Source organism: Leptosomus discolor, chromosome 1 (genome assembly GCF_034619465.1).
Source record: "Leptosomus discolor isolate bLepDis1 chromosome 1, bLepDis1.hap2, whole genome shotgun sequence".
NCBI lineage: Eukaryota > Metazoa > Chordata > Aves > Leptosomiformes > Leptosomidae > Leptosomus > Leptosomus discolor.
Genome location: NC_141391.1, coordinates 195,747,141 through 195,769,752, shown reverse-complemented (window position 1 = coordinate 195,769,752; position 22,612 = coordinate 195,747,141). Strand labels below are relative to the sequence as shown.

At 36.8% G+C, this 22,612-nt stretch overlaps 1 protein-coding gene across 1 annotated transcript in view; it reads left to right on the top strand.

The window, feature by feature from the left end:
• The window catches only part of GRM8 (glutamate metabotropic receptor 8), a 346,630-nt gene that overhangs the window by 151,577 nt on the left and 172,441 nt on the right, over positions 1 to 22,612 (top strand). Inside the window, exon 5 of the mRNA XM_086473515.1 lies at positions 627 to 764. Within this exon, the coding sequence (XP_086329641.1) occupies positions 627 to 764 (138 nt within the window). The remainder of the gene's footprint in view (positions 1 to 626; positions 765 to 22,612) is intronic.

Sequence of the window (22,612 nt, the reverse complement as noted above, 5' to 3'; positions counted from 1 at the left end):
TCTGTTGAGGAAATGCTGAATCTGCAACTAGGCAATCTTATAATTGTCTAATAACAAGAGCATGTGTGGTAGAGAGGTAAGGCTGGTGCAAAATCTGATCAGGTTTAAACAGGAATCTTTAGTGTCTCAACTGAGGTCATTAAACATATAAATAGAAGAAGAATTTTGGGTGCCCTGGAAGCCCTCTAGTTCAACAGAGAGGTATCTCATGATTCTAGGTGGCCTTGAAATGAAATTTATTTGGATCACAGTCTTTGACTAAGTAGTGATTATAGTTTCTTATTGGTGACCAATCCTTTATTTGGGTCATCTGTGTATCAAAAATTAAATTATTTTCCTAACTATTTGTATTGCATTTTTTTTTTTAATTATAGAATTCAGCTGGTGCTTTAGAGACTCTTTAACTGCTGTAGGTATTTAAAAAAATTTTGTTCTACAGCAAATATGGGATAATAACAGACTACTATTTTTTAATCCTTAGATACTATGCTCATAAAATAGCTTATTATAGTAGTTTGTACAAGATTTTTCTTGTTCTGTTGTTTATACAAAATCTGTTATTGTCTTTGAATGACTACTTTTAAGGTGTATCATTTTAAGGTTTCTTTCACTCCTCTTAAATGTAGGATTTGATAGATATTTTCGGAGCCGAACACTTGCTAACAATCGAAGAAATGTCTGGTTTGCAGAATTTTGGGAGGAGAACTTTGGATGCAAGTTAGGATCACATGGAAAAAGAAACAGCAATATCAAGAAATGCACAGGTAACTGAAACTAAAACATTATCTATAAGCTGTTTATGGGAGAGCAGGAAAGGAAATGCTTTCTTTTCTTCACTCTTCTGGCTGCCTTCAATTCTTCAATACATATTATTGTGTGGTAAGAAAAATTCACGGACAATGTTTGAGGAAGTTAGTAGTTAATTTGTGCAAATCCAATGATGGTGCAGATTTTGTTGAAGACTTGTGGCTGTGGTTCAAGTTCATTCATGTTTTCAATGACCCCATCTCTCACCCCATCTATAGTTGTCAATATGATATTTTTTTTTTTGTGAACATGCACATCACAGTAATTCTCATTGTTATCCTTGAAGTGTATACAGAGAAAATTAAATTTCTGTTTAAATTATTGAGGTCTTGATGATAGGTCAAGTCATGAACTCTCCATTTAGTTTACAAACTGTGTTTGAGGATGGAGTAAAAATCAAATCAATATGTTCTTGTTACTTGCCTTCATGTGAAAAGAACATGATTCTATATTGCATTATAAAGCTGAAAGTCTCTATGAAGTTTGAGCAAATACTCTATGTAACTGCACTGGTGTTCTCAAATCTTCTTGCATCATACCCAGACACAATTGTCATGACAACTAATATAGCAGTTGCATTAGTAGCTCCGAGTTTCATCTCCTTTATGTGATGTTGGCTTTTTGCTGTCCCTTGCAAAGTTTATTGCAAAAGTGTTACTTTTAGTCTTCTGTGACTGCAGCAGACTGCTTATGTTACTTTTTGTGTAGACAGTTTTTGCCTAATGTCAGGGCTCCCAGTGTCATTTCCTTAATTACAGCCACCACCCCCAGCATTACTGGTAGTGACCACCACCTCTGTGGCTAGTAGCAGCAGCAATACCCAGTTTTCTGCAGTTCATACGTATGTCGCTGATGTACCTTGATTTTCCTAACTGTTTTCTTTCACCAAATAGTGTTTTCCACATGGAACATGAACATTTTTGTTCACTTGCTGTTCCAAGATTTCTGCATACCTGGTGACACTGTCACGCAGCCTTTGTTATGGGGGTGCCCTTCCAAACTTTCTGCAAACAGAAGCTGCACACCAGCACCCCACTTCTCCTGGGTTTATCAGACAGACGTATCATGCAGTCTCTAGGAACATGCATCATTAGTCCTGCGCTGCCTGAACGATCAGATTTATTGTACGTGTACTGTGCCATCAACTCAAAGACTTACTGCGCTGGGCCTTGCAATGCACAGATATATCTTACACAGAAATATGAAAGCCGTGCACGCACTCTCTCATTTCAACAGCGACACCTTGTCTTCTGCCTTTTACCACATACTCCACAAAACAAAAGGATGATATTCAGTTCCTCACTGAGCTAAATGATAGCTTGTTACTCTAATCCTTTACTCCTTGGCCTTGATTCATATTGTGGTAATCATGGCTGGGTAGTTACCCATGTCTGGGAAGGGATTATTTTGTTTTTACTATTTTAATTGGAAAATAGATGCTTTTTTTTAAGTTCTTCAGGTGGAATGAGTGCTGTATGTGCTGTAGTTTGGGAAGCTCTAAATGTTCCCACAGATGGTTGTATGACTTGTCTCAGCCTCATCGCATCTGTCAAATTGAATTACCAAGTGAAAAGTAGTGTATAAAATGCATAGGCCATAATAGATTCAAAGTAATCTGTGATTTGAAAAGGATATCCGTATATTTTATGAAACAAAACTATGGTATCCTCTCAGTGCCTGAAAACAGAAAGAAAACATGTTTTCTGCACCTGGAAAGTTAATATAGTATCAAGGGACAGGATTAAGACACAGGCAGTCTCATATGAAGGCTGCACATGCATTTTCACCTGTGGGGGAAAAAGCTATGAATTCTTCTGCAAGCAAGAGTACCTATAAATGATAGGACACTTGATTAAAATCTTGATTAAAAGGTGGTTTACTGCAATAGAAAAGACACTTGGACAGCAGCAGACGTGAAATAAGCTGATGATTCATCATGATCTGTATGCTTATCTAACTCAAATGTAAAGGGTTGGATAAGAAAAATAACCAAAATCTATTCCTTTTAAGTAGACTGAATCAAGAGATGAGGGTGGAAGTTCAAAATAAAACTCCTGTGATTTAAGGAGAAATGCTAGGTGGACAATGGGGGAATGAGACACACCCTTATCCACCTACCCCCAGTAGAGACCTAGAGAATCACAAATGGCATCTTGACCCACCCCAGTTCATTTGTCATGGCCTTTCGTGCACAAAAGAGAGGCAGCAATGAAATCCTGGCTAGTTCTTCATACCGCAGCTCTCAGAGCAGATGAGTCAGTCTACTATAATCTATGTCAGCTGAAGACTAAAGAGGAGAATATCCCACCCATGAATTTATATTTCCCTTGAAAGGCCAAAGATGTTATGAAGTTACTTCATGGCCAAGTCTGCTCTGAAATAATGGCGCTAAATGAAAGAAAGGAATGAACACCCAAATTTCAGTAAGGATATAGGAGCTCTTACATGTAATTTTTTATAACTTAATATTGAAGGTTTTGATCCTTTGCCTATCTCAGTTGCCAGTTGTCCTTACAGTGGGATGTCTCTGAAACTTTACGTGCACTTTCTCAGTTTAAGTTTCAGCTCAATTCTCAATAGGAATGTATTCGCATATCTAGTCCACGACTTGAAAATTGAACTTAAACCTGCCATTTATCCTAGTTTTCCCAGATTTTATCTGGGCACTGCAGATAATAAGATCCTCTTTGTCTTTTGTCCACTAGCCCAATTTGTAATATCATGTTAATAGCCAGTGATAAACTGAAAGAAATCCAAAAACTCAAGATACAGCCATACTCCGAAAATCTTCCTCTCCAAAGATATTAAAAGGCAAATTGATAGATGTCAAGTTTTCTCAGGCTTGAGATGTGTATTATTAGGCATTCCAGTTCATCCTAGCTAGGAGGTACTTGAATCTTCTTCTCATATGACATTTCACGAGGGTTTGTAGTGATAGGATGAGATGTAATGGTTTTAAGCTAGAAAAGGGTGGATTTAGGTTGGACATCAGGAAAAAGTTCTTTAATATGAGGGTGGTGGATCACTGCAACAGGTTGCCCAGAGAGGTAGTGGAAGCCACATCCCTGGCAACATTCAAGGTTAGGCTTGATGGGGCTCTGAGCAACCTGACCTAGTTAATGTCCCTGCCTATTGTAGGGGGGTTGGACTAGATTACCTTCAGAGGTCCCCTCCAACCCAATATATTCTATGATTCTGTAATTTGTAATTCCCAGCAACAAAACTGATATCCCTGTTCTCTATTTCTCTATAAGTTATTATAGAGATTAATTATATATATATTTTCTATAACTCTGTAAGTTATTCATTCATAGCTGTAAATTTTTACTACCTGCAGTCAGATTACTACAAATCTAATCCAATTTCAAGCATTTTTTTTTCCTGTGAAGATACTAGAAACACTTCATAGTGAAAGATATTTTTTCTTTTCTTTTCCGTGTAAAATCAACAGTCTTTTTAGCACTGAAATTCCTGAGATTTATTCTACTTGTTCAAGGTTAAGAATTACAAAAAAGCATATGCCTTCTTACCTCATTCTGCTCTTATGCATTACTGATTATTATATTCTAGTGTTGTAATGGCTTAACAAGTTTATTTAAAGAAAACTGTGATTTTAAAACTGTTTAAAAATACTATTTATTTGCGGTTGCTGTTGCTTCCTACTCCTGAAAGAATTTGTGCTTTGGAGCTACATAAAATAGTAAGTTTCTTCTGAGTTTGCCTGATCACTCACTTTCTGATTTTTTGCCAGTTTACAGAAAGCAATGATTCACCTACACTTTGAAAAAGTAATTGCTTTCCTACTATTGATTTGCAACTAGCTCTATGCGTTTCTGAATGTGAGTGTACATTGATCAAATCATCAAGATTAGACTAGCTCATAGGAAAATATTAGAGATTATTTTCTTCCAAACTTTCTGGAATTAAAAAAGAATAAATTAAACTTTTTTAATTGAGGAAGGGGAAAGGCATTTGAAGAGAAAGCTTATTTGCCTTACTACAACAAAATGAAAAAGAATGGAGCACTACAAGGATTGAACTGTCTGTAGAGGTTACAAGAAGCCTCACTTTACATATTTGTTCAAGGTGCAGGTTTTCTATATTCAATAAAAAGATCTGTAGTGAGATGTGAAACTTTCAAGGATTTTCAACAGCCTTTCTTTAGCACTGAAATCTCTTTGTGGGAACGAGAAGTGAGGCGATGAGAAGCTTTTCACTCATTCCCTTGCCCCAGCAACTGTAGAGACAGAGACAGCATTCATCCTTCGATTACCTGCATTCTTCAAGAGGAAGGGCTTGCACCATGGTTGTGGGAGATGGCAGAGACAGTATGCCTCTTGCTCTACTTTAAATTTGACATCCTTGAAAATTTTCCTGTACCCTCAGCTTCTTACTTGAGCCAATTGGTGGGCCAAGTTTTTGGTAGCTGAAGATTTAGCACTATTTAGAAACATTGCAGACTGACCAGATTTATTCCTGGTGCTGTGTTGTTAACTCCAGCCCTCGGTCGTTGAACTATTAATTGTCCGTCCTAGCTTAAGGCAAGTTTCTAGACCTTGTGTTTCTTAAGACATGTACAAAAGTTTGAATACAAAGATTTGAAAATGAAACAAAGATATCCCTGAGTACTCTTTGCGTTGAATTGTGGGGCTGACGATGTGTGCCATCACTCTTTCAGAAGACCAAACACAGTGACAGAAAAAAAAAGCAGCATTAATGATAAAGATTTAAGAGAGTAGGATAAGAATGAATTCAAATGTACTCGAATTTGCTTCCAATAACCTCACTGAATGTTAATATTTGATTTCATTCTAACAAAAAATTCTGAAAAAATCCTCTTTACATATATATGTGCGTACACATGTAGATATTTGTTTGTGTTTGCATGCATAAGCAGCTAGAAATCTAACATGAAGTTGCTTACTGTATTATGTTTTAGTGTGTACAATGGTAGCCTCAATTCAAATCTGACATAAGAAGATATAGTTCCACTGAGGTTTGTTCTGGATTTTCCCCTTAGCATCCCTTCAAGGCATGCATTTATCATAGTATTTACAGTCTTTGAACAGCAAAATGTGGCCCTTTAATAAAACCTCAATAAAAACATTAATTAAAAAAACCTCTTTCATGCACATCCCTACAGAAGTAGTCTCTCCCCCTGTTTTGTATGGTTAGCATTTTAACTACTCTGCAAACCTAATCAGCCTTTAACTGACTGTAATGACTGACTGCACTGCTAAAAATAAAGATGGAAGAGTTTCCAAAAGCATATAAAGACCTGTGTAAATTAGTCTAATTTCAATTTGTGATATCAAGCTGAACTATTAGTTTAACTGAAAAAAAATCACAGTGCAGTATAACATACAACATGTGTACCTAGGAACTTAACAGATACATTATTTAATTGTTTTCTATTAACTAAACTCTTTGAAAATACAATTGCATCTAAAAATATAAATAGAAGGAAGTAGATTTACATGTGTATGCAGCCACATTCTGAAAAATATGTAGAACAAATTGAAAATTTCAGTAGCAAAATGTGAAACATGCTGAAGTTTCAATAGTGCATTGCTATTTAGTTTGAGTAATGGTTCCATTACCATAAATCACTCCCAAAGTAGTTTTTTTTAATTGATAAGACCTACACAAAGTTAAAAAAAAAAAAAAAATCAGCCTAAATGCAATTGAGACACATGGTGAGTAGCACCACAATTCCCAAAAGGTACTAAGGCTCAGGAGGGACTCTTTTTGAGCACACAGGAAGAGCTGCATGCTCTCCATCTTTGTGTCACTTGTGTGTTGTGACCTGTATGTTTAGCTATAGGAGGTAGAAAGGGCAATTCTTATCTTCTCACTTCTTCTGCTGCTCTTTGCCATTTTCTTTATTCACATTTGAAAAGTAGCTTAGAAACACATTGCAGAAGGATTTTTGATGTTTTATTTATGTTTATAAATTTCTATTGCTCTTTTGTGTAAGTACAGTAATTCTATGTAAAAATCACAGTAGTCAGATTTGCAGCATGATAAACAGGAGCCAAGTTGACTGTTGAATCTTTGCTACCCATCACATCAACTGGACACAAAAGACTTTGAGGAGTGTTTTCGAAAGTCTGAGGTGTTTCTTACTCTGCTTTGGACATTATCTTGGAACTGCAAAAATAGTGCGTTACAAGTAGCTGGACTGCAGTTGTCCCATGCTGCCCCCAATGTAGCGTTAAATCAAACTGCATCATGTGTCATTAAATAATATATGGAGCCAGAGAGCATCTACTTTTGGTTTTAAGACAATAGATCATGTCCCAGGTGGCACCAAGACCTCTTTCAACAACCTAAATGAAGTTTAATCTCTTTATTGTGGTATACCATAGGCCATAAATTCACCATTTTTTCAGATGTTGTCTGGTTCCCAATTTCAGAGGCCTGGGTAATCAATTCCAAAGAAAAAAGTTGACGTCTGAGGACGGTGAGTGACATTCTGTCAAAACTAACAAGTCTGAAATATGGACTTTTTGTGCTATACATCATGTTAGAGTGTTTAGACCAAATTCTCTCTCATGGTGGAGACCTTTACCTTCTCTCTGCTGTTGGTGTCTGATTGATAAGCAATAGAAGACCTTAGCTTAAGGTATATTTGATCAAAATACACACATTCAGTTGTCTTACAAAGGACCAGTTCTGACTCTTACTCCAGAAACGACAGAAATTCAGAAGATTCAAGCTGAATACTATTTTGTTCCAGCAACTGCTAATGTGCATAAATATTACTCAATATGTCTGAGAGCTGTCTCAAATCAGAGGATCTAACATACATTGTCCATTCACTGATTTGATTTCTTTGTGTCACTTGCTGTCATCTTTTTTGTTGTTTCACCACTTGTTAGTATTTTTAAATCTCTTTATAATATATCCAGTGGAATCTTAATCCTACTGTCAAAGCTTAGATTCACCTACAGTGTGTCATTTAAAAAAGCTTCTTATTCCAAAACTAAGAATAAATTGTTGATATACTCCATAAAGGTCTTTGTTTCTCTGTAATTTTGTTCAGAAATAGGTATTCAAGTCTTGTATTCTGTCAGGAAAAGTGTCAATTTTAGATTTATAATGTTTTACAAAGTTATGAGTCATATTCCACTGCACAATCATTTGAATAGAGTATCTTGCCGTTTTAGGTTTGATACACTTGCTGCCAAGTTGGAATACCTTTAATAGGCATATGTATGTGCACATGTGTGGATGCGTTTGCTAGTAACTTTTGCGTCCAGGAATTCTTGTTCCAGCTCAGAGCCTCTGTAAGAATGGCATATCCTAGTGAATGAATTGTTGCTTTAAGTACAATTTTGTGTGAGCTCTGGAAATGCATCTTCTCATATATAGCCTCAGAAAACTTGCAACCAATATTACTTATGCTGTAACTCAGATGTCACACACATGTCATTTGTACAGAATCCTTGTTCCTAGGAGACAATAGTAAGTTACCCTGTCATTTCCAGTACCAGCCCAATCACTTTGGACAGATGCTAGCAGAATGGGCAAGTTGATAGTTGAAGTGTTGCATGCCGTTCATCAGATTGTTCTCCTGCTCTGCATCGAACAGACCCTTGCTGTGAATGGGAAGACAGGCTCTGTGTAAAAGTGAGTTCCAGATGTCCCTCTTCAGATAGAAAAGATATTTGTCGGTTTTGCTTCTGAGCAGGTTCTTGTAATCCTCCCTTGAGAGAGGACTGGAAGAACTGTTTTAATTTTGTGTATACATCTGTGCTGTTATTCAAGCATTTCAGGTTATAGTGCTTAAACATTTTGTAAGTGTGCACATTTGGTGTGTGTACTTGCTACTTGACTAAATGCTTCATTAAAATACAATAAAAATAGTTTAAGTCTTCAAAAATGACCATTAGCTGCATAGTTTTCAACGTCCTTGGATGTGGTCAGACAGGCTGATCTGCTCATTGTAACCTCATAGGAGGTTGCTGATCCTTCAGACCTGTTGACTGTTGTCCAACCACTCTAGCACTGTTCCGAGAACTAGTTTGGTTGAGGATTTTGGTGATGAAACTTCATTATCCAGATCAGCAACAGGCATGTTAATTTGGTTGAAAATGTTCTTCTGTATTCACAAGTAGTGGTCCACGATACATTTTTTCCTGGTCTATTATGTGAAGGATACCAGCTGGGCAGAGAAAGAGAGGCCTTTGTGAGGCACCTGCTACCCCAGGCAGCCCAGGTGCCCTGAGACCATGTCTATGTTATCAAACAGTACATCTCTGCAGAGTGAAGCAGTTTATGATGAGCATCTGAGGGCTTCACTGTTCTTGTTTCAAGAGATTTTACTTCAGGTTAGTATGATCCTTTGAGCTGCAGGGCCATGGCTGTACTCCCAGAACTCATCCTGTGGTTTGATCTCCTCTGAAAGGCACTTGTGCACAGCAAGACTGCTCCACCATGTGAAAGTGGGAGCAGTCAGGAAATTTGTTTCAAAAATGCATTACTTACCCAAATAAAGCATAAGTGTAGCTGCACTCAAGGGACCAAGTGGGTAGAGCTGAAGAAAGGGCGACCCGCCCCCATCTAATGTTTTCAGAGTCTGTATGGCGAGGGAAATTGGCTGCTCATGACACTGATACCCCTAAGTAAGAAGGATATAGAACCTTCTCTGTGCTCAGTTCCTGTGAATAAGCAGAATTTGACTGCTCTTGGCCCTTATTTGCAGAAGATGGCTAGCTACCACCAGCATTGCCTTATTCCATTGATTAGCTGTTCTTGAGGGGAAAAAGTCTATTTAATACACAGCTCAATATTTTTAAGCTATTTTTAATATCTTGGAGTATGTAATGATTCAAGATATATATTAAAAGTTACCACTACATATTTTCTCAGTATCACAGAATGTACGTTATGTAAATCAATAAAAAAATAGCTAGTTTGTCTTGTTTTGTAACTGCAGAAAAATGTCATCTCACAGATATACTGGAATACAATAAACTGTTGGTGCAGAAGTTCCCACAGAACAGTCTTTTCGCTATTAGTTAATACTCCATTTACAGTATATCAACATCTTAAAACAAATATGAGCACAAGGGAAAAGAAAATGGTAAAACAAAGGAAATTCTTTAATCTTTCTATTGTGATCTTTCTACTGATTAATAATGTTTGATATTTAAAAATGTTTCAACTTATTCTGATGTTAGATACCACCAATACCCCAAGTAAACTGTATTTTAATAATTATATTAATTTTATAATATAATTAGTGTAGGTAAACTAACTGGTTTCATAATCTTGTGAAGCAGCAGTTAAAATACTTAGTGTGGACTGCTCTTAGATCATGAACATTTTCCATACACTGAATAATTATTCACCTGTGAAATGCTCCTGATTTATAAGTAGTTGCTCACCTTTTGTGGAAGGGAGTTCAGACTGGTTGTTTATAAACAGACGTAGATGCTTTTTAACCTACTGAGTAGAATTTTATTGCAGAAATAGACCCAGCAAAATCAGTGGGGCATACATAATGGGCTGTAGTATAAATCAGTGTAGAAAAGGAGTTCAGAATTTGGCATTTAATGGGTAAGTGTATTCATTAAATGTACCAATTTTGGTTCAATATTTCCAGAATGTTATTTATATCCAAAGTTTGAGAGAGATGTTTTTGTATGGAGGGCTCTTATGAAAGGTCAGATAGAAGCACAAGTCCCCCGTTTGTGTTAAAATAGGCATACAGGGGAGGAGAGGTATATTTGTTACATTGAACTTACACTGGTTAATCTGCATAGCTGGGCATAATGATTTTGACCCAAATTCTAGCTCTGGACTAGTGTATGTTTGGGGTTTGCAAGATTGCCCTTGGGTGGAGCTCATGAGGCAGGATTTACTTTATTCTTTAACTTCTGGCAGGCCACATATCTTAGTAAGCTGCCTAGATTGGTATGACTTACCCTGTGAGGATGCCCATCTCTATGGACTGCAAATGGACCTAGATGACTAATTTTGATGAGGTGCCCCACTTTTAGATTGCTCTAGTTAAGTGAAATGAATCCCATTTGATGGTTTCATGGATCACCAACTTCTCAACAAAGCAGTCTGCCTTCCTATTTCATTTAAGACCCTGGTGATAACTCTAATTTTCGCTTATATTAATTATGACTATATTACTTAAATGTTTAGAGGTAATTTAGCACCCTTACAGGTACTTTCACAGATAGAAACAAAAGGGAAGGTAATACATGGCAGTCTTCTGTACAAAGATTATCAGCAAATATTCTCAGATCTGAAGATGTGACTATTTGCTTATTGATGATACTATAGATTTTCAGGATGCAATATCCTGTTGAATTACACAAAATTTTTTAAAGGGTCTTATTGACAAATGTTTATATTTAGGCTTTGTTTAAAAATGAAATATTTAATTATTCTGGCCAAGATCCTTTTATCCTCTGTCTCCTGAGATAATCCCAGGAGACAGCAAAATTAAGGCTTTAAAATCTATGATGAATCTACATCACATACATGATCTGTCGCTGAGACAAAAGCAGCTGATATGATTTCACATGCTACATACCATGTGGAAGATAAATTACTTCCAATGTATTAAAATGGTACTGCGGGATAAAGTGTTCTGTTAGTGGTATCTTCAGCTGCATCAGTAAACAACGGGTGATTAATGCTGTGGGTTTTTTCTACTGTATCTTCAGCATTTGCTGAAGTTTTGGCAGCCAAGGATAGTCTTACTTGGCTTGTTACTGTAGTAGTTAAAATTTAGGATAGTGAAAGGGAAGGTCTATGCACTACATACATTCTACCTGACCCCACAAAATAACAGGACCCAAATACCTTCAAAAGCTCTGCAGTCCTGGGGCAAGTACTGTGCTGAGGCCATGGTCTACCATGCTGTTCAGGTTTCCCTTGCTTCCCATCTGTTCTCTACTTTTCCATGTGCTCAAGTATAAACTCTTTGGGCCAGAGATTGCATTTTTCAGATTTTTTTTTTTTAACAGTGTTTGTTCTATTCTTTAAAGCAAAGTAAAAAAATAAGTTGGCATTTGTACATCGTAAACAGATTTGGAGGAGTCCAGTGGAATTTAAGTGCCACATAAGCATTGTTTGGCTTAGAAAACAAGGGTGCTTTTTCAGTCTCAGTGTTCAGTTCTGACTACTGGTAGACTTTTTCCTAGCCATACCCTTGAAAGAGCAGTTCTTCAGAGACTCTCAGATAGATCAACAATTATTCTCTCATGTTGAAATGAACAAATAATTTCCAGCACCAGAAACACTTCAAGGTAACATTTTAAATTGTTTCTTCCTGTGACTTCGAAACTACAGCAAAAAGAAAAAAAATCATTTTATTCCTTTTAACTTTTGAAGAAGAGCACAAGACTCTAAAAGTGGCAGTTTTAGGAACATTGTAAGTATTGGCTCAGAGAGTGATAGAATAAGCTCTGCAATTCAGTGAACCTTCTTGCAAAATATGTTGCATATAAAATCTGAAAAGATAGCAAACAGTCCATGTGTATAGATTGCTGGAATTATTTTTCTTTTTAACTTTTTGGACAGAAATGTTAGCATCTGCCAAAACCCCCCCAAAATCCAACCAATTTGCAAAATTTAATAATACGACTATGAGACAAAAAGGCTGTCACGTGTTCTGCATCCACTTTCCTGAAATGTAACATTCCCAAATTCTAGACAAAAACTATCAAAGACCAGAGATTAACATTTGGCTTTGTAATTAGTAATTCCAAATGAATAATAAACATAAGATTACAAATGGCTTTCGGAGAATTTGGAAAGAGAAAAGGAGGCTAAATGTGCTTTACAAATTGCTCATTATTTACTCATAGATAAAGCATACACATTCAGAGATTTAATTCCCGGAACTTATTGCTTTTTTTTTTTTTTTTAAATTAGACTGGATATATATCATATTCTAACTTTTCTGCAAAATTAGTGTTAAAATTATACAGGAAGAAACTTGCTCATAAACTTTTGATACCTTTCCACTATCTAGGTGAAATATGTAGTTGCAGCAATATTTTAAAATGGGAAGAGGGAAAAATAATTAAAGGAAGAAGAATTAATTCACTGTATTAGGTTGTACAAGTCTTCATATCAGCTAACAGAACTGGAAGTGAGTATGTAAAGGACTTTTACATCTGCAATTTCTGTGTGCAGTGGGATAATGTGGAATATAAAGGTTGGTACCTGACAGCCTGCAGGAAAAAGGTCAAATAAATCTACATATTGTACTTTAGCATCTGCACTTTTTCAGCAGAACTACCTATGGCCTGGATATCAGCCTTCCTGGTAAAACTTCCCTGTCACTCTCTGTTCCTTTACACAGACTCTGATTTACCCATACCTTTGCAAGCTGCATAAGATTTGGGTTGAATTTTGGATGATTATTAAGATCGCTTTCCATTTTATCTGAACTGTTTTCACTAATTCCTCTGTGAAACTGTCTTTCATGTAATTTATGATGATAATAAAGGAAGCAGGGTTTGGAATACAAGACCAAAGATTTTGCAACTTAGTTGCACAGAGATAAAATACAAAGGATGTATAATGGCCAAATCTTCAATGCTGTACATGAGTGTTGCTTTATTGACACGAAGAGGTATGAGATTTGGGAAGAAATGGCCCCCCAAATGAGAGGATTAACTTGATTTTTGTGTGGAAATCACAGAAGGTCGGTTATCAAAGGCTGAGTAGGATAAGAAAGCTTTAAAGGAATCATCATAAGGGAAGCTACATTGCTTTTCACTTCAGAAGACAAGTTTTAGATCTGAAAAGTAGCATGAAAATAAGCAGAGCTTTATAGACAGGTGGCACAGAACCTTGAAATAGAGACAAGACATTTGAAGAACTTACGAAAAGGGTAACCAACCAAGAATTTGGCCCCAGCAATACTAAATTCTATAATTCTCTAGTATCGATGAAAGGGAAATTGCATGTGGGCAGGAACTGCAGTGTATACTAGTCCCTGAAATCTCTTTTGTTCTGCTGTTACATGGTTCTATTTTCCACAGTTTATCCATTATGTTTTTCTCATTTTAGCATGGATCTCTTCTGAAAAAAAAGAATTTAAAATTCTTGCATCCTTCTTCACTGTGATATTGAATCATGGTGGCTTTTGCTTTTAGAGCCCTTGAGATCAGAGCTACGTGTTTACTTTCAGTTATACACGTGACATTAAAGAAAGAGTGCGCTTTTAGAATTTGGATGGTGCTTTTACCATCTTCCTTGCCTTTTTATAGTGCTCCTTAAAAAAAAATTAAAAAATCAAGATCCTTATATTATTTTTTTGTTGGTTTATTTATTTATTTTTCCTCTGAACATATTTTGGTTATGATTACAGAGGCGCTCATTTGTAGTCCTGTCTGTGGTTGAGTCTCATGCAGCCTTCCAGATAAAACCCAACATCCTATCTCTTCTTAGGGTTCTCTGCTTGTTGTTCATGTTGGTCATTTACAGTATATCTGGCTGATGTTTCATTGTGAGATTTACCTGGCTGAAACATGGCTATCTGAAATTTCAAATGACCACGTTTTCTGCTTCTTCAGTCTCTACAACTTTCTGTAGCATTTCATTTCCTTTACTGCTATTGTGGCTGAGTGGCCAAAACCATCGCCCTCTCTTGCTGATCGCTCAAGGAGTTCAATTCTGTGACACATATTGACAAGGTTAAAGTTCAACTTGTTGACTCGCCCGTTCTTTAATACACAGTGTTAATTCTGCACCTGATCTGATATCATTTGTCATCCCTAGACAGTTATTTCATGGTGTTCGAGTCCTTAGTAACTCTTTTATAAGACTAGGTACATTTTGCTATAGCTCAGTATATTAATTCCTTTATTAATGTGTTTTTGGTTAGGCTTTTTGTTTTCCAAAGTCGTTTTTTTTAAAATGGAGTTTTGAATGCTAGTTTAAATTAGTTCTTATTTGAGGGTGAGGAATTTAATTACATTGTGGTCAAGCATTTCAGGTGTAATTATGCCTTCAAACAAATTGTTATGCAATATATAGAAGTATAGCTCAAATTCTGCAAGCTAGACCGTATGGGGCCCACTTACGCATCTGTGCAGGACTGCACTGAATTCAGTAGAATTTCACAGTTGAAAGGGCTTAAGAATGATTATGACAACATGCAGCATGTCTTAAATATTCTCCACCTGTGTAAAAGTATTCCATAGCCAGTTCAGCAAAGAAATAGTAATTTCAAGTGCCTGTATTTTGCCTTCTTATGATACCGCTCTAGAAAGTAGGTGGTTATTTGAAAAACTGCATTATTACTTTTCATTGGTCATATTTTCTGTTCTTCAACTTTGTATGTGATTCATTTTCTGATCAAAGAATGATAATATAACTCTATTGCTTAGTTTTTTATATCCATACAGATCTAGTCTCTGGGATGTTCCATTTTAAAATATTACTACAGTGTACAGCATGCATGGTATATATCTCAGGATACCTTTATTCTCCTACATGAAATCTCCTTTTGCTCTACCTTAATTCCGTTGTCATCCCTATCTGTATGCAAGTCCACAGAGTATGCTTTTGGAGCAAAATATTTTGCCTTTCTCATCCCCCTCTCCTCCCTCTAATCTTTGTGTTACTGATCGTCAGTTAAGAATAAGAACTCTAAGCAGGAGGTGGAGAAGGGCTGAGGGAATTATTAAGTGAGAGCAGGCTTCCTGGACAAAGGAGAGCTGAAGCTGTGGAAGCTGGGACTTGGGGCTGGACCTCTTGGTGTTGACACTGGCAGGCCACAAGGAAACTGTTCCCAGTCCCCTCTCCCTCATTCCTAATCTCAGAAGATTTATTGAAACTGTTCAAGAACACAGAGCACTTCCAATGGCTACTGTTATACATTCAGGACCTATTTTGGAAAGTGGGAAAAAATACAATAAGGGTCAAAACCTTTATTCTTACTTTATTATTCAGGAAATCCTCTTGACATGTGAAATTGCAAAGAAGATCAATCTTCTATTTCAAAAAGGATTTTGACGTTTGGAGTTGAATTAAACCAGATCATTTTAAAATTCAAAGCAAAAGAGAATTAAACCTTTTTCTATTTCAATGAAATTACTATAGTGTGTTTTCTAACATAAAAATCTAAGGCGTGTAACCAAAAGTATCAAATTGGTTCCGTTCTAAAATGCAAGAATTATATTTTCAACGTAGTGCCAATTTTCTGTGTCGTTTTCACCCAAATGTTGGTGAGTATGTTTTTTAGAAATTATTTCCATCAACAGAAATACATTCTTTAGCGAAATGTAAATCTGTAATAAAGCCTCCTCATAAGTCTCTAGTTTGAGATGAGAAAAAATGCATGATTTGGGACCCAGAAAAAAAATAATGATCAGAGCAGTGTATAATAATTTATTGTATACAGTATGTATGTGAACAGCTACCTGTGCAAATGTTTATCTAGCACATAGGTGATGGAAACAATAATGACGGCATTTATAAATGACATGCTGATTATGATGAATTACACAGATAAAAATATTGACATTAATGTCTAGTAATTTTGCATGTCTCTGGACAATAGATTTATCTTTCTGTGGGGCTATTTTTCAGAAAAGAATATCTAAGTTATGCATTTCACCTCTTCCTCGGAATCAAAGATGTGACTGTAGAAGTAGAATGTCAAGCGGGAGCTGGGTATACTCACCACTTAACATTTATATATTTCCTGAAATCCATTTATGTCAATAAATACAAGAGGTTGAAGCTCTTCTAGTCTGGTGCTCTTATAGAAATGTTTTTATTTTAAACCTATTTTCCAAAATTGCAACATTCATGTAACTTCTCTTATCCTGGCCTATGCCCCCCTTGAAAGATTAGGATGAAAACTTTAAATGTGTTACTGCACATGTATCACAGGAACACGTTACTCAGCATATTTGAAAGACGAAGTTTTGGCAGTGTCATGACATTAGAAATGAAGTAGATCTGGTTCATGACAAGTGGTTGCTCAAGAAAGCTATGGTTTTCTTTGTTTTTTAACTCAAAGTACATTAACAATTCTGGAAATCTTATCTTTAACACAAGATTTTTTTGTTCAGAAGATTCCTTTAATGTTCTTCCTTGTTTGTGGGGACTATTGTATTGTTTTCACATTTAGAAAAACCAAGCCCTTCTTACTGATAGATAGACTTTTCTTGACTAGGTGTTAGAGCTCTCTCTTTCTTCTTCCGTATTCATGCTGTACAACAGACAAATTATTTGTTATTCGTGAGCCACCCAGGGTAAGAATGCACTCAGCTACATAGACACAGATTTCATGCCAGCTGTGAAATTATGTCAGCTGGCGGGCTTTGGTGGAGGGGCAGCATCTAGTGACTGTGAAGGCTGAACAGTCTTCAGGGCTGCAAGCAAAGCAAAGCCTCCAGTCAGATCAGTGGATATTTTACATTTCGGTAGGCCATGTGTGAACTTTGAAATTTCCTGTTTCAAAAGTGTGCACTGATGTTGAGGGTTGAGGCTGGGCCATACACTAGTGAAGGACAGAGGCTTTCTATTAACTCCTCTCCCCTCCAAGAAGAGGAAGGAAGGGAGAACAAGGGAGAGAAACTTATGAGTTGGAAAAGAAAACTAAAACAGCTTTAATGAAACAATAATAATAAAAATAACAAAAGAATGAAATATATACAAAACCAATACTGAACCCAACTCCACCCCACCCTGATGACGATACGATACATCACCACTGATGCTGCAGGGCTGGCACTGGGGCAGTCTTGGGCTGGACTCAGCAGCAGATGGGAACTGGATGCAGGAGCTGGATTCAGGAACTGGATTCAGGAATGCATGGATTGGGATCGACGACAGAAGAATGGATGGAGTCCTCCTCAGATGTTGGCCATCGAAGAAGAGATATTTACACTTGTGATCCCTCATCTTTACACTGAATATGACATATATGGGATGGATTACTCTGTTGGTCAGGTTTGGGTCACCTGTCCGGTTCGCTCCTCCCTGCAGGTGTGACCTTTTACGTGTTTGCGACCCTTTTCACTTCTGAGACCCAAATATGGGCCATCAGATTTAGCAGTGACCTTGGTTGCTCTAGGGGCAAGTATAAGCAAGAGCCTTTCTGCATACCATTCCTTGTTATTGACTATGAACATCAAGTGTCATCACTAGAAGCAGACACTGTCTGGAAAAACATTCTGTGGTTTCAGAAGGTGCAGTTACTTAGAAGAGGCTTAACTGAAAAGTAAAATCACTAAAACAGAATTAGTTTTGTTTTAGCTCAAACCAGGACAATTGTATTCATATGCTGTGGTGTCACTGCCACTTCAGTTATTGATAATTTAGACGCAGTTATTTCCCCACAATTAGAAACCTATTGCTAATTCAAATATAGACAGATTGGTAATATTTTAGGGCATGATTTTTGACTATGCTATACAAAACCTAGGTCCATTGTCCATTTGTACCTGCCAAAAAAGAGAGAAGGAAAAAAAAAAAAAGGAGATAAAATGTTACTTCTGTCATGCCCCAAATCATGTATTCCCTACTTGCTTGATTACTTATCATCTGTTGAATTCAGTGGTATATTAATTGTAACTTCCTGGTCAGTGGATCTGTGCTACCCCATAAAAAGCTTTTACACCTGTAGATGCTGCCTGTTCTGTCTTCTTCCACTTCCCTTGGGCTATGTCACTTACCTAAACTGAGCTTAATGAGGTGATTCTCAAACAAACTTTTAAAGGTTAAATACTTCAATTAGAATTCAACTGTGAGGAAACCTAGAGGACTAGCATGGAGGTAGCAGCCTGAGCCTGGTGAGGTTGTGTATCATATTGCATGCTTCCTAGCATTGTGCTATGATGCTTTCAGCTTTGGGGAGTGGATCTCTCCCTGATTTTCCCTTGATTGCAGTGAGTCGCTCCATACTACAGCAAATCATTCTAATCACAAGGGGAAGGCAGTAGTGTTTACAACTTGCCTTCGGTAGTTTGTTAAAAAAGCCCATTCAGAGAACACAGATATAACTCTGATGCTGAACTTTTCCTTTCTGAGATGTGAGAAGTTGGGTACAACTCTGAAAGAATCTTCAAGCTCATAGAACTCTGTCTCTGTGGCACACAGCACACAGATAATTCTGACAATGAAGGAGGAATGCCAAACAATGGCTGAGGCTGATGCCTGGAGCAGAAAATGCTAATTTGTCTTAAGTGTAAAATATGGAGTGGTTGGGCCTTAGAACAGATGAGAAGAAGTATAGTGTCATATGCATTTCACTTTAAGGAAGGGAGAAAGGAAAGGATTTTATTTTTATATTGCTTTCTTATTTAATGGTTTTATTTCTCTATTATTAGCTTCTTTTCTTCACCTTCTGCTCTTACCATAATCCATTCCTCCTCTTTCTCATTTAATTTGATCTGTACAGTTTATTGAACTATGTGAAATCACTCTGTAGAAGCAACTTTTGGATTAGCCCATGTTTGTTAGGTCTTGTAAGCAGAGTATAATAATTAGGTACATTCAGGTAGGCTTGAAAAGGAACAAATAGTGTGAGTTTTCACTGCAACTGTTCAGTGTGACAGTCCTACAGTATGAATTGTTTTGACTGTTCTCACTTTCAGATGCCAGTAGTCTCTTTTTGTGGCAACTGATCCCCAGTTGAGACTCATTCTCCTTTACAGCTTGAATGCATGACTTGTTTCCATTAGCACTGTCAGGGTGTTTAAAATCGACTTGCCATTTTGTTTCAACTACATGGTGACTCAATGGTAAAATGCATTAATAAAAGTTTAGAAATAATAATGGTATTTACCCTTGCATTTAGCAGACTTTGAGGATGTACCTTAATAGTGTCAAAGAATTGGTGCAGGTTCACACAGGAATAGATTTATTTCTTATGCTCTGCTAGATTTCCTGTGGAATGCTGAGTGCATTAGGATCCATGGTAACCGTGCCTGCTGCAGCGCTATATTACTTTGCTGTTGATAATGCAAGTCCATCTAATTAGCACCAAATGTCAGGGTACTAAGAGGAGCAGGTGGCAGCATTTGTATCTGAAGTAAATACAAACACAGTATTTATGTGCAAAATCAGGCAAAATAAAGCTTTTTGTAAAGTCTGTTATAGCTGGTTTGTCTGATGAATAAGATCTGAAAAAGAAAAGAAACTCTAAACAGTGATCCATGAATGGAATTGATAATTTCAACTCCAGGTTGAACCAAATGCTATTGACAGGAAATACTTTGGGTTTGAGAACTTAAAGAAATAAGATGTGTTACCTTTGGAATAGAGACTATAATTTTTGATATTCAGAAAGTCCATGGTTCCTTCTGGGTTCAATTTAAAAGTTGCTAGGAATAATTACAATTATGAACAACAAGAAGGTGGAGAATTTTAATAATGGTAATTTTCATGAAATACTAGAGATTGTGACCAAGACCTCCTAAGTAGTGTCTTTAGGTGGACCTTAAGGACCTAAACTTCTGAGTGACTCAGAATGTACATAACGATGGTGTGAATGGGTCTGAAGTGAAAGGAAACTGCTAGCAATCTGCCTAAGGTAAGCAGAATAACTGTCTAGATGCCTTCGTTTCTTATAAAAACAGACAAATACCTCCAGAAATCTAACAAAAGTAATTGTCTGGAGGTGTTTTACACAGCTGTCAAAGAAGGAATACATGTTCAGGATGGATGCAATTTGTGAGCCCCAGTAAAAACATAAATGTAATCCATATTTATGGAACAAACTGTTGCAAAGACAGAGACGAGGGATAGGGTTGCAGATGCATTTCTGTCTCATTTTCTGGGAGGAAAAAATACTGATTCTCACCTTGCAGGTGTCAATTTCTGTCAGAAACAAAATAGGTCAGGATACTGTGACCTCTTGTGTCTCATACCTGCTTCTATTGCAAACACCTGGATGTCAGGGTGGGACACTCCTGGCGCAGCCAGAATACCAGGCTGTAGCACAGAGCTAAACTGATGCTTGGGCACCACCTTTATAGCTTCATGAAAATTTAGAAGGTAAATAGCTAAAAAGTATGGAGGCCTTTATGTAGGACATCCCCACTTGTGCAAACTTCACCTATGATGACTATTTTGACAATCTCTGGACTGCAAACACAAACTATCAGTCGTCTTCATTTTCTCATACACAAATATTCGCTAAAAGGAAATATGCCCTCTATATCAAAATTTTAAGATATTTCTAAAACTGCTCAGTTAATCTGGCAACCGACACATAAAGAAGATTTGCAATTTCATCTATAATATGAAAATACTGTGCTTTCTTTCCAATATTACAATTTAATTAAAAATCTGTGCTATCTATCAGCACATTATTAAATGTCTTTTATGCCCTCCCATTTATAAACGAAATATTAAGTCTTCTTTTTGTTTTTGTTTTCTTTTTTTAAGGGCAATTTGATTTTGAGAGATAAAGGGAGTCTGTGATGAACATTTTAAATGTATTTTGCGAAAGGCCCAGAGTCTGCAACATATAGTAGAAAAATTTAAGAACAGACAATTTTAAGAAGATGAACATTTAAGGATAGGTAATTAAGTAAAATTAGTATCTAGCAGGTCTGGAAGTACAGAACATATTGTACAGGGAAAAAAAATAAACAAACCTCCAGATGAACAGAACACCCAAACATATCTAAAAAAGATTAAGAGGCTAGGGTAAGTAATAAAGAAAGAATATAAAAAGCAACCTTTCCAAAAATAATAGCGTACTCCTATTTACAGTCATATATGAGGACAAAAGAGCCAGGGGGTTTAAGGAGGAAAAAATGTAACTGAACTTTTTTTTTACTGATAAAAGTTCTCATTGTAAAACAAATATTTAAATTCAAAGCAATTTCAAAAATCCATCGGCTCCTTAAAATAATATCCAGCAAAATAACCTTGAGCACCAAATATCACTTGGTTTAAGAAGAAAAGAAATACAGCTAATTTTTTGCATCAGCCCAGCACATTCCAATAGTGTAGTTGTCTTCCTCACCTTTTGTGCAGGGTAGCCAGTAGTAGTGGATAATGTTCTTAGACTGCTGTTAGAGTTAGAGGTGGTTTAGGTCATGATTTTTTTTTTGCTTTCTTTTTGCTACTTTGGAAAAACATAACCTATAGCTGATTTAAATTTCTCAGGGCATCTCCAGTGTGTTGACATAAGCAATTCTTCAAGTGGCAACCCCCATCTTCCCCAGTATCTTCCTATGTTTCTGAGTCAAAAGAAACCCTGCTTCTTTGAAAGTGAAAATACCAGTGACTGATAGCCTTATCTCTTTGTGAGAGAGCATTTCATAGAATCATAGCATGTATTGGGTTGGAAGGGACCTCTAAAGGTCATCTAGTCCAAACCCCCTACAATAAGCAGGGACATCTCTAACTAGGTTTCCTGGTTCTTGCAACACATGGCATTTCTATTTGAATGAAATTATTATGTCCTTGCAAAGAGGAGATTCTGTTCCTACTGGAGTCCAACTCTGAGGCTGCCTGAAGTCATTCTGTTGCAATAGAAAAGTGTTGATCAAATCATCTTAACAACAATGTCCTTCTTGCCTCAGAGAAACAGGGATTTCCAACCTGTTTTGCCCTGCAGTGTCCTTGGAAACTTAAAAAGAGCAGGTGATTGCTCTTTGGACAACACTGCTGCTGTGGCTGGGTTCCTGTAGTCAGGCTGTCCCCTCCCTTCACCCCCTGAAGAAGTTGATGACACGTTGATTTTCAAAATAATAAGTGTGATATCTTGTCATGCATCTGTGTACTAATTGCACACAGGCCAGATCAGTCACTGAAAATAACTGTGATAAGTGGCACCTGTTGTAACATTTATCAC